The sequence below is a fragment of the Coturnix japonica genome, chromosome 25, assembly GCF_001577835.2.
Source record: "Coturnix japonica isolate 7356 chromosome 25, Coturnix japonica 2.1, whole genome shotgun sequence".
Lineage (NCBI taxonomy): Eukaryota > Metazoa > Chordata > Aves > Galliformes > Phasianidae > Coturnix > Coturnix japonica.
In genome coordinates, this window is record NC_029540.1 from 94,433 (window position 1) to 105,657 (window position 11,225).

General features: G+C 61.2%; 1 protein-coding gene across 1 annotated transcript; it reads right to left on the bottom strand.

Annotated features, from left to right (window-relative positions):
• Window positions 1-413: 413 nt before the first annotated feature.
• Window positions 414-6,730, bottom strand: MEX3A (mex-3 RNA binding family member A). Its single transcript, XM_015884269.2, has 2 exons — window positions 6,363-6,730; window positions 414-2,788 (listed from the first exon to the last, which is right to left on the bottom strand). The coding sequence occupies exons 1-2, from the start codon at window positions 6,676-6,678 to the stop codon at window positions 1,683-1,685; spliced, it is 1,422 nt and encodes a 473-aa protein (XP_015739755.1). The 5' UTR covers window positions 6,679-6,730; the 3' UTR covers window positions 414-1,682.
• Between the last annotated feature and the right edge of the window lie 4,495 nt (window positions 6,731-11,225).

The window sequence follows — 11,225 nt, forward strand, 5'->3', positions numbered from 1 at the left end:
GGTGTTTGCTGGGTCAATCCAACACTCATCTTTACCACTGCGGCATTTCGGCATCCACAGACCCAACGCTGCCGACCGTCCATCACTGGGCACCAAACCGGCGCGGACCCACAGGCCCATCCTGCCCCGAAAGGATCGGAGCGAACGGAACCAGCAGTCTTGAAATGACCAAAGGATGTCCAACAATCCAACAAGGCAATTCTTCTTTGTTTTTGCTTTTTTTTGTTTGTTTGTTTTTTTTTTTTTTTTTTTTTTTTTTTTTTTTGCTTTTTTATCATTTTCTGTTTCGTTTGAAAAAAATAGAATATATAAAAGCGGCCAACCTCAGGAAGATCCACACAACGGACAGCTGAAGAGGTTTCGGTCCATAAAGAAATACTTCTGTATTTTATTCTTTTTTCTTCTTTTTATTCCCCCCCAACTCGGCGTCGGGTAACAAAACTTTTGGTCCGGCTTAAAAACGACAACAACAAAATTATATCTCTGTAAAACCCAGTTTTGCATTCGGCTCTTGTGGTTTGTTTTTTGCTTCACCGTCGGGATGCGCCATCGTCTCCCTTCGGTTCCGGCGTGGGGGGAGGGAAAGGAAAGCACCGTGTATGGAAATACCCTGTGAGCGATGCCGGCAACGCCGGACGGATCCGTCCCTGCATGGAGGAGGAGGAGGAGGAAGAGGAGGAGGAGCTGCACGGCTGCGCTCCGCGGTGGCTCAGAGGATCAGAAGACGCGGATCGACCCAGCAGTGCCCAAAGCTCCTTCCCACCCTTCTTCGGCATCACCGGCGTGACATCGCTCTCACTCTTTTATTAGTAGTTTATTATTATTATTGTTATTATTTTGCCCTTTTTTCTTTTTTTTTGTTGTTTTGTTTTGTGTTTTTTTTTAGAAAAACATCAAATTAATAAAAAAAAGGAAAAGAAAAGAAGAAAAACAAACAAACAACCCAAAACGGAAAACACGGAACGTTGTCTTTAGCTGCTGCGGTTTTGTGTTTTCGTTCACATCGTTGAGGTAATGCAGTTGTGCCCTCGTTCAACAGGATCCCAGAGGTCGGTGGTTTCTTTTTTTTTTTTTTCTTTTTATTATTATTATTCCTGTTTCGTTTTGTTTCTCCTTTTTCTTTTCCAATCCCCGACGGCCGTTTTCCTCTCTTTCTTTCTCTCTTTCTTTCTTTCTCTCCGTTTCGGAGCTCCCAGTTGAGCTGAGTCCACCGGGGTTGGCAAAGGGAGGACAGTGGGGGATTTGGCCCTGGGATGATGAGTTGGTGGGACCCCCCATGTCCTCAATGCTGCCGAGCCCCAGTCCCAGCCCCAAGGAAGTGGCTGAAATGCGCTTTGCCTTTGAGATGCGCCACCTGGCGGAGCGTCCTCCGCCCCCTCCGATTTCTGGCTCCGCTCTTTGCTTCCATTCTGCATTGGCTCCTCTTTGCTCTTTAGTGTTTTTTTATTGTAAAAAATAACATACATCGCTCCTAAAATAATTTCCTTTTTTTTCTTTTTTTTTTTTTAATTTTTTCCTTACTTCTTCTCCTTTAAATTAATTTATTCTTTCCTTCGTTTGTTCTTCAGGTCTCGTTATTATTATTATTATTAATTACTATTATTACCATCGCTTCTCTCTCCTGGGACCTCCCCCCCATGGCCCCTACCCACGCTCCCACCCCCCACCCTGGCTCTGTCTCTTTAGGAAAATATTCTAATGGCCTGAGTGGCTGCAGCGTGGCACACGGGGCACTCCGGCTCGGTCTTCTCGCAGATACGCATGGCACACTCCATGCAGAAGAGGTTGTGGCCGCAGGGCACCAGCGCTGCGATCACCTCGCTCTCGAAGCACACCATGCACTCGCGGCTGCTGGAGACAGACGTCCGGGCAGCAGCGGTGCTCCCCAGTTTGGAGAAGCCCTGGAGCGGCTCACCCTGGGATCGCCGGGGCAGGGCGGAGAGGTTGGGCTCCTGGATGGAAGAGGACGGCGAGCGGTGCGAGTTGGGGTGGATGGCTCCGGTGCTGCTGGAGCGCTGCTGCTTCGAGAAGAGCACCGAGACCGGGTTGGTGTTTTCCTGCCCGGCCCACATCGGGGCGCCCGACTCCGGCACCCCATAGTACAGATCTTGCTTGTTGACGCCATAGTTGGGGAAGAGGTAACCGTAATTGAAGTCGTTTTGGTCGTTCAGCCGCGGCGTCTCATAGACGGGGTCCACCGAGCAGTCCCCGATGCAGCCCAGGCTGTTCTGCCGGAAGGTGGAGAGCGGTTTGCAGCCCGGCGCAGGCGTGTGCACCCGCCAGGCCTCCGAGTAGCGGTTCTCCATGCTGGAGTCGGGGCTGCTGGACAGGAAATCATTCTCGTTGTTGTACTCCAAGATCTTCCCCGTCCTCACCGCGATGTGGGTCTCAATCTCCTCCCGCGCACGTTCCACGTTGCCCGGTGCACCGGTGATCTCGAAGACGGGATCTCGGTCCCGGCTGGGCGTGATGATGTAGGTGTTGGTTTGCTGTTGGATCCTCTTGATGGTGGCTCCTTTCGGGCCCACCACCAACCCCACCACGCGGTAGGGGACGCGCACCCGGATGGTGACCTGGCCCGGCAAGGTGGGCGCGCTGCCGAACGTGGTGCCGGCCTTGTTGCGCGATGCGCGGATCATGGAGAAGTGCTCGGCCGCCGAGATGATCTCCCTTCGCGCCATGGCCACGTCCTCGCGCCGCCCCGTCACCATGAAGACCGGCTCCTCGCCCCGCACTGGCGTCTTGATGTACGTGTTGGTTTTGGCCCGCAGAGCTTTGATCTTGCAGCCTTGGAGGAGGAAGGAAAAGAGAGAAGGGTCAGGAAGGACGCACCAACACCAGCCCTGCGCCGTTGGAAACCTGCGCCAAACAAACAGCCGTGGCTGAGCTCCACACAGTACAGCAGAGATGTTTCGGTCCCCCTCACACCAACAGGTGACTGCCCAGCAGCAGAACACGTAACCAGATGCTGGAGGAAGGTTTTCCCATCACCATCCCCACTGTCCCCAGAAGGTGCTGCCATTTCATGCGCTGCCCCTCAACACACAACGCATCCCCTCCCACCAAACCATGAAACCCTGCTGCTCACCGTGTCCTCTCCCACCAAACCCCACTGCTCAATCTCCCCCCTCCCACCAGACCCCGCTGCTCACTGAAGGTCCCGTGGCAGCTGCTGGGGCTGGAGGGTGTCCTGTCTCCCCCCTCTGCTACAGCCAGCAGGAATTGTCACACTGAGCACCCATCCCTGCTCTGCACTATGGAGAGGCCGGCCCTGAGCTGTGCCAAAGCCCACAGTACTGAGTGCAGTGACACTGCTGCACTCAGAGCATCCCTGGGGTGCTGATCTCACACTGCAGCGGGTTGGAAATGTGAGATGTGATGTGGAAAAAGCAAAGCCCGAAGCTCATCCCGGAGCCAGCAGCCGACGCGTCGCTCCACGCTGAGCTCACACCCCAAAATCCATCTGTGCTGCTTCCACTAAGAAAGTTTTGCAGCAGCTGCTGTGGAGCAGCTCATCTGCAGCGCCGTGCTGATGGGAATGGGGGAACTCCAGCAGAGAACAGCACACACCAGGCATGACACAGCGTGAGACACCGACACCGAACAAATCCACAGCGTAAAGGGAAGATGGGAACAAACAGTTTGGGGTCTGCGTCCCCAGGTGGAGGACGATGGACCAAATGACACCGTTTCCCCCGGGGAAAGGGGAGGTCGCTGTGCTGGGGGTGACCCCCCTGTGCTCTCCCTGAGGGCGGAGGGTTCACGTGAATCCCTCCTCCAAGGGCTGTAGATACGCTCTGTCAGGGCTGGGTGGGGTCTCCAGAGCCACGGGACAATGTCTGCATTGCAACGGGGGACCCCAAAAAGGGAATAAAAGGGAGAGAGCACAGCGAGGGGAGGAAGGGAAGATGGAGCGGCAGACAAAAGGACGCGTGGTGCAGCGGTGGTGTGAGGAGCAGGGGGGGGAGGAGGAGGAGGAGGAGGAGGGAGGGTCTGCGCGGCCCTGCAGACAGGAAAGGCGGCTTTGTGCAGGCAGACAGACGGATCCTGCGCCGCGCTGGGCAGGAGAACGACCCCATGGGGATGGAGAGCAGCCCAACTTCCAGAGGGCAGCGCTGATTGATCCACCCTCGATCTGATCCACCCTCGATCTGATCCACCCCCTCCACATCGCAGCCCTGACCATGAAACCCCAAGGGCTGAGCCCCCCCCTCCTCCAGCACCACGCCATCCCCAGCAGAGCAGGAGGGGCCCGTTATGGCTCCATCAGTACGAAATCTGTACGAAATCTGCCCCCTCCCCACTCCCTCCGTGTGTGCTTTCTTCTAACAAAACATTTTCTTTGTGCGGAGCTGAAACCAACACAACAAATGCACTTTTGCTCGGGGGTCTCCACGTTCAGTGCCGGCACAAAGACACAAAGCAGGGAGGAGAAGGGGACCCCCAGGAGCAGCAACAGGGCAGAATTCTGCCATCACATCCCCCCCTGGCAGGGCAGACACAGCTGGATGATGCATAGACACAGCTGGATGATGCATAGACACAGCTGGATGATGCATAGACACAGCTGGATGATGCCAGGCGGCCGCTGCTGGCCTCCGCTGTCAGAGAACTCTGCTCCTTCTCCTGGTGCTCCCACCTTCCCTCCTGCTGGGTTCCCTTTTTGCTCCCTGCTGACAGCAGACCCCAACGTGTTCTGTGCGATTTCTCCTTTGTAACTTCAGCCATCGGATGCGTTTGTTCACTTCTCATTGAGATCCACAAACACTGGAAGCACAGACAAACCCGGAGCATGGTGACACAACTGGGACCAGTACCTGAGCTGCACCGGTGACACAGAAATGCAGAAATCTGGTTCAGAAATGGATAAATCTTGTCTAGAAATGCAAAAATCTGGCCAGTAATGCAGAAATTTGGACTAGTAACAACTAAATCTGGTCTAGAAGTAGAAAAATTTGGTCTAGAAATGGCTAAATCTGGTCTTGAAATGATAAATCTCATCTTGAAGTGACCAAACCTGTCTACAAGTGGATCAATCTGGTGGAGACATCGCTAAGGTGGAGCTGCGTGTGATGGTCCCAATGGTTCCCTTCCAGCTGCGGAGATCCCAGGAAACTGGGGATGGGAAAACTGGGACACGGAGACAAATTCTGCCCCTGAGTGAGAACTGAGTTAAAAGGCTCAGGGCAATGGGGCTGTGGGATGCGTCCCCTCAACTTATGGCTTCACACAAACTCATCCCAGACCCTGCTGGGCTCTGAGCTCCACTGAGCCAACGGGATTCCACAGGAGCTCAATTACAACGAGGTGATGGGGAAAGGCCTCAGAGCACATCCCGACTGTCCTCTGCACAGCGCCAATGGGAACACACAACACCAATACAACACCAATGGGAACACGATGGCAACACCAATTACAACACCAAATGGTAACACATTCAACACCAATACAACACCACCAGGGACACACAGCTCAATACAACACCAATGGGAACACACAACACCAATACAACACCAATGGGAACACACAGCTCCAATACAACACCAATGGGAACACACAACTCCAATACAACACCAATGGGAACACACAGCTCCAATGCCAGCAGCAGGACGGCGCAGTGGGAAGTGCCAACATTCCCACAGTGGTTCCTACAGACGTTTCCATTGGGTTCCCATTCAGCTCCGACCCACTGAGCCCTTCCCGTCAGTGGGGCTGGAAGGGCAGATCCCAGGCGGCTGGTGCTGCTGGGGGTCCGGGCTCCTCTGGGTGGGTCCCAGCAGCAGGAGCAGCCCCCACCATGGACCCACTGCTCCTCTTATCACAGACCATCCCGTGACGGTGGATCTCTTCCTTTTGGGGGACAGAAAACCACCCACAGACCAAAGGTTTGTGGTTCTCATTGACACCGGGGCCCCTTCAGCACGGCAGGGAGATGAGGGAGCGCCCACCGCAGCGCCGGGACTTGGGAGAAAGTTGGGTTAAAAACGAGAAACCGAAGAGAAACCAACGCGGAACCCAACAGAACGAGACCCTGCGGACAATCGGCGCCTTGTTTGTGCCGGGGGGGGCGGATGTGAGCGTCCCACCGCCCCGCATCGCCCCGCACCGGGTGGGTGGGTTGTGCCCACGGCCCCGCGCGACGCCACGCGACGTGATACGACCGCAACACACGAGTGGGGCCAGGGGGGGGATGGTGGGACAGCGGCAGACAAAGGCGGCGGCGAGGGCGGGGACCGCGGGCGGGGGTTGGGGGCGCGCTCCCCCCCTGCCCTACATTTGGGCTCCCGCATCCCCAGCGCCGCTCGGCGCCGTGTCCCCGCAGCTCCCTTTGTTTCCCTCCCAGCCCCATTTTCTCCTCCCACCTCCGGTCGAAGCGGCTCCCGCGGCGCCGCGCGTTTCCCCGGAGGAAACTGGGACGGACCGTCGGAACCGCTTCGTAACGACGGGCCGACACCGAGCGCGGCTCCGCTCACACCCACAAACCGCCGCCGCGGAGCGAGGGTCGGTGTGAACGCCCCGCGCCCCCCTGAGCGCCCCGCGGGGCCGGGAGCTGCGGTCGGAGCCCCCGGTTCCCCGGGACCGACTGAAGCCGGTGGGAGTTGTCGGTTGTGGGGCCACAAACAGCCCCCCCGGGAGGGGCCAGCGCTGCGCTTCACCTGGAAGGAGCGATGCTCCCATTGCGGAGCTCCGGCCACTGACAACGGGATGGAGGCTCCGCCGAAGGGCGGCTCCGGGTCCGGGCGCTGGTGACAGCGGCACCACCGGACAGAGGGAAGGTCCGTGGGCAGAAAGCCTCCCCAGCAGCGCCCGCACAGCCCGGGGTGCACAGCTGGGTCTCACCCCAAACCACGTGCCAGGCACCCAGGTGCTTTGGCTCCAGGCTTTGGGAAACCCACAGCTCGGCCCCACGAGATGGAGGGGATGGAACCACGGAGCGGAGCCCACGTCAGCGCTGGGACCACGCAGCCACGGGCAGCCAGAGTCTGAGCAACGAGGGCACAGGGGGAGGTGAAACCCCCTCCAGCCCCCGCTCACCTCGGTCTGAGCAGGGGGAGGAGGGCACACATCACCCCACGGCACTGCCCCACTGCTCCCACTGCCCCACTGCCCCCACTGCCCCCACTGCCCCACTGCCCCACTGCTCCCACTGCTCCCATTGCCCCACTGCTCCCGCTGCTCCCACTGCCCCACTGCTCCCACTGCTCCCACTGCCCCTCCCCTTTCCTCCCCTCCAGCCCCCCATTCCAGCAGCTCCATGGGCCTCCCACCGAACCCACTGAGCTCCCCCCCTCAGGGCTCCCCGCTGTCCCGGTGCAGCCCCCGCAGCCCCCAGCACCATTGGGAGCCACAGAGTCACTGAGGCTGGAAGAATCCCCAACAGCCCCTGAGCTCAGCACCCGTCCCAATGGTATCCCAGTGACTCCACGCACTGACACGAGCGCTGCAGGCACCGTGATGTGCAGCCAACATGGTCCTCAGGCAACAGAGTCTGTGACCAACCCAGTCTGTGGTCAGCACGGTGCACGCTCAGCCATGGCCTGCAGTCAACGTGCTCTACAGCCAACACAGTGACGGTGAACACTGCCTGCGGGGTGTCAATGTGAGCGGTCAGTGCAGTCCATGGTCAACACGGTCTACAGCCAACGGGCTCCATGGTCAGCAGAGCCCACGGTGAGCGCGGTCAGCCCGGTGCACCCAGCGCCCGCTGTGTTCTATGGGTGCTCCGAGGCCAACAGCCAACGCGGCCTACGGTCAATGCAGCCCCTGTTCAACCCAAACTGAGGGCACCGAGCTGAAGCTGAGTGAGCTCCTGCGGTGCCTCCAGACCAAACAGAGCCCCCACAACCAAACCTGCCCCCCGACCAAACTCTGCAGCCACAATGACCCCAATACCTGGAGCCGACCCGCGGCCGAGCGCCCATCGACCCCTCCAGCACCGCCAAGGGAATCTCCCATTGGTGGCACCGTATTGTGTGGGGGCACACGGGAGGGGCCCAGGCCCAGAGCTCTGCCCCAGTTCCAGTTCCGGGGGGGGGACCCACATCACCCCCCAGGAAGGAACGGAGCGAACAGAGCACAACCAAGAGAACTGCGCCCTGCGGCCGCTTAAAACCTTCAACAACTTCCACTTGGGTGTCGCTTCTCCCCCCTCCCCACGGTGTGAACGAGGTGGGGAATCTGCCCCCCCCACCCACCGGATCGTGGGGGGGGCTGTGGGGTGCCGGGATCTCCCCACCCTGCAGAGCAGGGGATGCTGTGGGGCACGGCCTGACCCGGCTGCTGACACCTCCCAGATGTGGGGAAGCCCCCACGGACACAAAGATGGTGGAAGGGTCCCTGGGCTGACCCCAAACGCGGCCCCCAGAATGGGGCGGCACTGGGACCCAATGGGGGGGGGGGGCAACGAGCAGGGACCCCCGGGCAGCATCTCCCCCATCCCCGCGGCCCCTCCTCCCCTCCTGAACTTTCCCAAACAAAGGGAAGCCCCGCTCGGTGCCCCCCCCCCGCGGCGCTGAGCGCTGCCCCCCTCCACAGTTCTCAGGTGGTAACCGAACCGAACCCCCCCCCCCCGGAGCCCCCCCCCGCCGCTAATCGTGCCCCGGCCCCATTGTTTCTGATGCAGCGATGCGTCGCTAGCCTCCCTCTCCCTCGTGTCCCCCCGCTGACAGGGCCTCCCCCACCCACAGCCCCACTACCCCCCTCACCCCCCCGCACGCCCCGACCCCCATGCCCAGGAGCCGCGACAGCTCCCGACTTTCCGCTCCACCCCGCCCCCGCCCCCCCCCGGCTCCATTTTCTCCCCCTCCACGAACCCCACGAAATGTCCGAATCCCCCCCCCCCCTCCCAGCCTGCGGCCCCACGCGTGGAGCGGTGGGGTGGCGCGGTGGGTGCGGTTGTGTAGCGCGTCATCTCGCACAGACACAGCCACGATTTTAAACCCTCCTCCCATCCACTCGCTCCGCGCGAGCCGGATGAGAACAAACGGTGGCTGTCCACCCCCACGGGGACGGGCACGCCGAGCGCGAGGCCACCAGCGCTTAGCGCAAGAACCGAGTTCCACCCGCGCGCTGATCCGAATCCCGCTCCCGGAGCCCCAACTCACAGCATACCAAGCCAGCACAACCAACCAAACCAACCCAACCCCCCCGCCCAGCGCCGGCCGCGACACCCTACAAGGGGATTATCTTCCCGCCCGTCGGTATCCGGAGTGCGTCTCGTTCCCTCCTTGCCGGCTTTCATAGCGGGCGGGGGAGCGGCGGGATGGGAAGAGCCAAGCGGGGCCGGCGGCGCGGGGGGGAGTTTTGAGGACGGACGCGGCTTGACTTCCTAATGGATGTTGAATCCACACGGACCCCCACACGACCAAACCCCCCCCCCCCCACAACGACCCACAAAAAAGTCCGAGCCGCCCCCCCTCCCACCCCTTCCGACCCCGTACCACGGGGAAACAATGCCGATGGGCGGCGGCGCGGGACGAATAGTTACCCGGCACCCCCATATAATGACCCCCCGGCACCCACCGTGACCCCCCCACTCACACCTCAAGCTTCACCCCACCCGCTGCCCCCACCCCCGGCTCGAACCCCCCCCGTGCCCCCTGAAGCCCAACAAGCGAGGGTTGATGTGGACGCGCGAGATAGTCCGAGCGCCGCTTCGACAAAGGGACCCCGCAACACCCCGACCGTCGACTCTGCGCCCACCGCCTTGAACCACCCACCCCAACCCCGCAACCATCGCGTCGTCCGCCCGAACCTCCGCCCCGGCGCCCGCCCCCTTGGGTCCGAAACAATGCGGGCGGCGCGGGGCAGCTCGGAGGTTCGACATAAGAGACCCCCCCAACCCACCCGTCACTCCCACCGCCACGCGCGACCCCGCCCCCCCAACCCACGCCGCACTTGCGGGCGGAGCGTTGCGGGGCCTGTCCGAGCGCGCGCGACGGAGCGACCCCGCACACACCACCTCCGCCCACACCCACTCGCCGACCCCTCCCACAGCACCCACCCACGGCGGCACCCCCACCCCCCTCCTCCGAACGACGCTGCGAGCGGCGCGCGGCCGGCACAAAAGAAGCCCCCCCCCGCCCCCCCCCCCCACGCGCGACCCCACGCGCGCCGCTTCAACCTTGTCGCCCACGATCTCGCCACGTGCTCGGAGCTGGGCACGGCACGCACCTCCGGTGGTGTGGAGCTGCTGCTTGAGCGCATTCGGCCTACTTGTACAGCGCGCACAACTTGGCCCGCCGCCCCCAACGCCCGCGCCGACGACCCTTCGGGGCCGGGAGGCGGAGAGCGGCCGGGCGGCTGGCTGCGGCTCTGCGGCGGCGGCGCGCCGGGTCGCGGCGGCGGCGCTGCGCGAGGCGGCGGCGGAGGTTATTGTTGTTGTTGTTGCGTCCTCCACCAGACACCGCGGCGGGAAGGAGGAGGAGGAGGAGGAAGGTTCCCGCGTAGCCCCAGCAAGCAGAGCTGGTCCAGGCGAGCCTGCAGCGCCCCGTCATCCATGCAGCAGGGCTCTGGTCTTGCGCTCCCACCGAAACAGTCCCAAATCCCGAAGCCGTCCGTTCCTTCTCCATTAATCCCTGAGATAGCAGGCTCGGCAAATGCTCACCAAAAGTGAGGGAGCCGTGCGGGGGCCGGGGGGGCGAGCGGGAGAGAGGAGGGGATGGGGCGGGTTGGGAGTGTGTGTGTGGAGTTGTGTGTGTGTGAGTGTGAGGGGACAACAAACGAGCTCGGAGAGGGAGGGATAAAAAAAAAGGGAAAAAAAAAGAACAGACAGAGAGAAAAGACCCTCCCCACCTCACCCCCCCCGCCCGCTGTAAACCCGCACCCCCGCGCTGCCCCCTCCCCACCCGCGGGTCCACCCCCCCCCCACCCGCACCCGACCCCCCCCTCTCTCTCCCCCGCATTCCTCGAGCCCCCGAGGGCGCGGAACGAAGCGGGGGGAGAAAACTCTTTGTGTCTTGAAGGGGGAGCGCCCCCGACCAACACACGCCCCCGTCGCTGTCTCGCCGTTCGCGGATATGGGTGGATGTAGTTCGGGCCGCACAACAACCGGCCCTCGAGAGCGGAACACCGGGAACGGACGGAGGGGGGGAGGATGGGGACGGGGGGAGGGGAGATGGGGAAACGACACGGTGAGGATGGAGCCGGAGTCTGCGATGTGAAATCGGGGGATGGAGGGGGACGGACACGAGGGGAAATCGAGGACACGCGTGGGTGAAACAGAG